The following is a 6,142-nucleotide window of genomic DNA, read 5'->3' on the forward strand; positions in this document are numbered from 1 at the left end:
ACAGTGCTGCAAATATGCTTCTCGTCTCTCTGAACTCTATAGATGGTGTGTGTGTCGACGCGTTCCTTAAAAAGAGAAGTGCCCTCATCCCCGAGGCCATGGCAGGTCCAGCTGTCCCCGGGGTCAACCATTGTCACCCGCACACACTGACCCCCGTACATGGCGAGGCTATTGATAACCCTAAAACTCTGCGCTCTGGAGAACTTAATCAGCCTCAGATGTATTCTCACAGGTGGCAACACGGCCTCCAAGGATCTATCTAGACTAAAGATGGTGCCACCAAATGTGTGATGTTTTTCTGTTTTTCTCCGAGTGACACTACTGACAGCGGAGAAGAATCACAAAATGGCGCTGCTGTGGCTGCAGCTTAATTTGTTCCCGCAGGTTCCTTGCTTGACTTTTATGGTACTACATTTCAACTTTCAGATCATAATACATTAAAACATTCCTGCTGTGGCATATGAAATCATATTTTTTAATTTGTAAATCATAATTTTGAGAAAACCTAATGAAAAGGAGACAATTACACCAGTTCTTGTTGATTTTAATTGTAGTGTACGGACAAGATATAAACATCCAGCTTCAAAATCAACACATTTAAATGCTAATGTTTAGCAGTCTCTAGTAAACTTCAGAGAAAAAGTTCAAGTTCGGGTTGTTGTAGAATACGCATTGAGCAAACTCTGTTTACATGTATTAGTGTAACATCTCACCTATAACAGCAGTAGAAAAGGAACCAATCCTCCAGTCCATTTGGTCCAATTCAAGCTGGTTGTAACAAAAACACAATGTGATTATATTTGACCAGATGATGGGATATTATTTATTAAATTTCACCACGGCGACACACTCTCCTGATACAGTCTGATGATTTAAAATAGTACGAGGCAGAAATCACATTTCATAATTTAATATTTTCAACATCAAAAACTAATTCATGACAGTAGAAGGCTACAACATGGTCAGTTGGAATGTTGCTTAATGAAATGTTACTTAATTCATCTTTAGTCAGCCAAACCTCAAACCATTAAATCATGTCAGTACAAAGTGCTGCTTTATCTGTTCTTGAAATACTGAGGCAATGTCAGTAATCTGATTCTAAAACCTGAACTGCAAGTGCAAAAATGTTTTCTGAATAGTATGTTTTTCCCATATTGCAACTGGATGCTTCTAGTCTCTGATATTATAAACCACTGAGTAAATCCTCAAAGTCACGGTATGCTTAATGAGACTTTTTCCACAAGAAATCAGTATTGTTACCTGAAAGGTCACTTATGTCCCTATATGTTTTACTGTATGTGTGCGTGTTAGTACAAGCAAAGCTTTTGTTGGATCCAGGCTCCCATAGCTGAGTCTCCAGCGTTGTGCAAATGCTTGCTGCAGGCCTTCCCCACCAAGAAGATCACCTCTGCGATGTTGAGCAGAATACAAACCCCAGACACGGCCAGCATGAACACAGTGAAGACAGTCTTCTCTGTGGGCCTCGACACGAAGCAGTCCACCGTGTTGGGACAGGGGTACGAGTCACACTTCACCAGCCTTATCATCTTGTAACCAGGGTAGATCATATAAAACAAATACATGAAGGTGACCTCAAAGATAACGCGGAACAAAAGGCTGATGACGTATGTCCACCACAGGGCCCCTGTGATTTTCATCTTCTGGGTCTTTATCTGCTCCAGGTCTTTGGGATTGGTCTTCCCTGACAGTTTGTAGAGCCTCTTGTCGACATGGCGGCGGTGGGCCACATGCATGGCTACCAGCAGGGCGGGAGTGGAGACGAGGATGAGCTGGAGCGCCCAGAGGCGGATGTGGGAGATGGGGAAGAAGTGGTCGTAGCAGACGCTGTTGCAGCCCGGCTGCTGGGTGTTGCAGGTGAAGCCGGACTTCTCATCGCCCCACACGCTCTCAGCTGCGACCACTAGGACCAGGATGCGGAATATGAACAGGACAGAGAGCCAGATGCGACCGATGCCAGTGGAGTGTCTGTTCACACCGCTGATGACAGCATAAAATGACGCCCAGTTCATCTTTGGTTCCGGGTCTGAGGCAAAAAACACATAAGGAAGGATCAACATCTAGGAGGCTGGTGTGCTATTCTTCTTTGGTAATACCTGAGTTTTAATATTTGACCACTGCAACTCTTCAACCACTTATCAACCACCGTGTATCCCAGATCCTCTTCTATTTTAATTCACCTTTACTTCCTCTTTTTTTTTTTTTTTTTTTTTTTACAGTTACTAAAACTAAGTCTAAAGACATACTCTTTCTCTCATTTAACCTCATTTAACCTAAGATTGTCTATGCAACTTTTCATAAGCACGCTCAAAACTTCAACAAATTTTTAATTAGAAATGACTTAAACTGATGGTTATATGTTGTGATGATTTTTGAAGAAATACATTTTAAAAAGTTTAAAATTATACTTTATGACATCTCACTAATGATTACAATACATTTTGAAAATTATATTTTATTTACTTGTGTACACTGCATATGCTCAAACCTGGTTCAGCGGTTACCGAAGATTTAACAGAACGGTTTTAAACAGTGATGATAGCATTCATCGATTCATTAACCTAGATAAAATTTAATGAATGGGAACATTTTGAAGCACAAATCCAAAGTTTTCTCTACTTTTAGCTTCTCCAATGGGGCAATCTGCAGCTTTTCTGTCCCCTGCTCTGGGAAATAAAATTCTACATATTTGGGTTTTGAACTCTTCATCAGAAAAATAATCCATTTGCAAGCATCTTCTTGGATATAAGAAATTTTATGATGCATTGTGGGTTAAATAATAGGTTGAAAATAATTTACAAAGTCATCAAATAATAATAAATACATGTATAGAAAATATCAATATAATCTCAGAGCATTTCAAGTATGTTAAAGTAGAGTTGTGAGTGAGTACTTAGATATTAATCCTCAAAATACCTAAGTTTAGTAAGTGCAATGGTTTAGTCATAACAGCAAAGAAATTGGTACACAATCAATATAAGTGCAATTATGCTTCATATTTTCATCTCAAATTAGTAAATCACTGGTTTTCTGAACCTAGAACTCATTTTCAGACTCAAAACACTTGAAATTAAATGTGTCTATCTCTGTGCTCATCATTACTGATTGTCTGCACTACCAGTCTAGTATAAATGTCAGAGTTGTTACCGGGCTCAGCTGGAGGCGTAAGAGGCATAGGAGGCAGCGTAGAGGACAATGTTGACCTGCTGGTTTGGCATGGATGTGAATCCAGAGAAGAAGAATGCCTCTCTGGCCCCCTCTGCAGCTGGCAGGCCACTTAAGAGTGCCGTACTGAAGTCTGGCACCATGTGTCATGTGACATGCTTTCACCAGTCGCCATGGTGTATCATGCAAAGTGGGGATCTGTACCCAATCTGTTGCACTGTTCACTTCTTGGCAGCAAAATAATTTGATGATCTTGATGATCAGTGATAAAGGACTCATCTGGTCCTTAACTTAACATTACTAAGATAAAACTCCTTTTAGTGACCGGCTGTCTGCTATAGATAAACATCAAAAATATGGACTGGAAATAAATAATTTAATCTGATTGTCAGTAATGGAGGACAATTCTATATTCTCCTTGATCAAATTCCTGTGTTTATTAGTTTCAAATGACATAACTGTAAGGCAGAGGCTATGAGCTCAGAAAACATCTGCTGAACACATTGAAAACAACAGAACTATCCAGCATTTTCTCAGTCACATTATCTAATAACAACTAAAATGCACTTACCTTCAGCTAGAGTTTTAAATCAAGTACATCCAGAAACATTTACGTCGACATTAGCAGATTTTTTTTTTCCAGTCTATGACTGTGAACAAGAGTATCAGAGCACCATGACTTTGCATTGCTAATGATTTCTCTCACACTAGCCACTGCCCTGCACTGGGGAGGTCATATGCTTCTGTGCGAAGAATTTGCATACAATAGCCCCATTTACGCGGAGCAAACAAACAGCTTCAGAATTCAGATCAAACGTTTTAATTTCTGTCCAGCTGAAGAATCTGTGTGGGGACCGCAGTCAGTCCTCTTGTCCTCTTTGTGCTGTGTTCTGCAGAGGAAGTGGAGGATGTTTTTGACGCAATATGGAGTAAAACATAAAGGTCGGAAACAAAGAATGATCCACAAAATCTAAAGATAAGAGGACAAGGGTTTTTTATTAGAATAATCAGCCTATCATCTATGTTTTTCTCCTCAACCTTTACATTCACATTGTTGCTGCCCGCTGAATATTTAACCACTTATTCAGCCAATGAATGACTGTGCTCACTGTGAGGCCGAGCACAGTTTGATGTGTTTCTGTAGTTAAAGGTTATCTTGGCAAGCTCTTTGTGCATGTGTCTAAATCAAAATCTACAAAAACCACATTAGCAATTTCACCAGTAATTTATTTAGAACTTGTCCTTTCGTCACTAACCAAAACTGACAGATTCATCTCTAACGTTTTAGAGGTTAAATAAAGAATAACAATCACTTTTTTATTCTTTTATTCTTCCTGACATCGTTAAAATAGATTTAGTGAACTTTCATAACGCCTCATTAAGATTGAGATCTCTTTTAGAGGAACAAGAGAATGACACAATATCTAATTTCTCAATAATCCATTTATGGTTTTGGATTGTGTAACGTGTCAGTGTCATATTATATAATAATGGAATCATCAGCATAAAAGCAGACGTTCTGTTGCAATGTTCTGTTGGAAAATCAATATTGATCATGTTTAGAGCAAATACCATAGTTCCCAATACTGATCCTTGTGGGACACCTTTTGCAACCATCTGGAGATTTGTTTTGAAAATAGTCTTTTGGTAAACTGTATCAAAAGTCTTGGCCAGATCTAAAGCGACGCTACACAATTTTGTCTTTCATAAATATATTTAAAGTATATGAGAGAAAGACAATCACAAACATGTTGGAATTTAGTTCAGACCTGAGGTAAGATCTCATAATTGGAGGCAAATGTCCCTTTTATGGCCAGACACTGCACAACATTATGATAGAATAATGTATTAATGGATTAGTCAGGTATATTACCATATTAGTGTTCTAATTACCTGTCTTGTTGATCATATTATTGCCAAATACTTGCATGTAGTGCCTCTGTTGGATTATTTTCTACATTGTTTCTTTTAGTTTGCTTATATTAATCACTTTGTATGGACAAGAGTCTGTTACATGTACAATAAGACGGACACACACACACACACATTAGAGGACAATGCATTCATTTCCATTATTTACCTGGAAACTTAACTCAACCTGAATCTGATTCTAGCAAAACTTGTTTTGTGTCTGCTCTTTGTCTTAAATAGTCTGGACACCTTGAATAACTCTGAATCAGCTGTTGCTCATACCTTGTTGGTTTATATAATGCATTTAAATGTGTGTGTGTGTGTGTGTGTGTGTGTGTGTGTGTGTGTGTGTGTGTGTGTGTGTGTTAGAGACACTTATCCCCTGCTTCAGCTGAGTCTGCAGGATGACATCTGGGGGTCATCTACAGTTACTGCAACATCTCTGTCCTCAATGATTCTCTGCAGAAGATCAGCAGTGAATGTCAATGTACAGCCTTATGGTGGGTTGTGTTTATAGTAACTATACTTGTGAGAGTACACAAGTAGCAGTTTCTTCAGCAATCCAACTCTACATCCTTCAAGTGGGATACCTCAACGCAGGCCTGCCAGGAAGGAAACATCTCTGCAGATGTGAAGAGACTGTAAATTATTGATTTATAAGATTTGTCATCAGACAGTAATCAGCTTGTACCCAGTCAGACAGACATTTAAATATTTCTTCGATGTAGCTAGTGGTGCTAAACTGTGAGTCATTTGGCTTCAGTGTACTTAAATAGTATTTTCCTACCTCTGCTATCTGCTATCTGCTATCGTTTTATATTTCCACAATGACATAGTGTTACATCAGCATTTCCACTGCCATTGTTGTGCGCAGTAAAGAAGACATGCCTGTGTAGCAGCTGTGTCGCATTATGTACTTAATTCCGACAACAGCAACACACCCAGTCACAGGCAGGTGCGACCTGTCTCACCGTGGAAGAATCACATGGCTCTCTGATACATGCAGCAGCCCAAACTGGGTGTGCCTGTGCAATGTCATGAGTTCCTT

At 39.2% G+C, this 6,142-nt stretch overlaps 1 protein-coding gene across 1 annotated transcript; it reads right to left on the minus strand.

Moving 5' to 3' along the window:
• Window positions 1–1,285: 1,285 nt before the first annotated feature.
• On the minus strand, window positions 1,286–3,196 carry gjb1a (gap junction protein beta 1a). Its single transcript, XM_084564505.1, has 2 exons — window positions 3,166–3,196; window positions 1,286–2,044 (listed from the first exon to the last, which is right to left on the minus strand). Exons 1-2 carry the CDS (start codon window positions 3,191–3,193, stop codon window positions 1,308–1,310), a joined length of 765 nt encoding a protein of 254 aa, XP_084420631.1. The 5' UTR covers window positions 3,194–3,196; the 3' UTR covers window positions 1,286–1,307.
• Window positions 3,197–6,142: the final 2,946 nt, after the last annotated feature.

Source organism: Chelon labrosus (genome assembly GCF_963514085.1).
Source record: "Chelon labrosus genome assembly, chromosome: 17".
Classification (NCBI taxonomy): Eukaryota; Metazoa; Chordata; class Actinopteri; order Mugiliformes; family Mugilidae; genus Chelon; species Chelon labrosus.

Excerpts from the sequence above, each read along its gene's own strand:
- gjb1a (XM_084564505.1), bottom strand. The coding sequence starts at position 3,193 with ATGCCTCTTACGCCTCCAGCTGAGCCCG. Across the intron at positions 2,045-3,165 it reads TACGCCTCCAGCTGAGCCCG|ACCCGGAACCAAAGATGAAC; the intron begins GTAACAACTCTG and ends TTTTTGCCTCAG.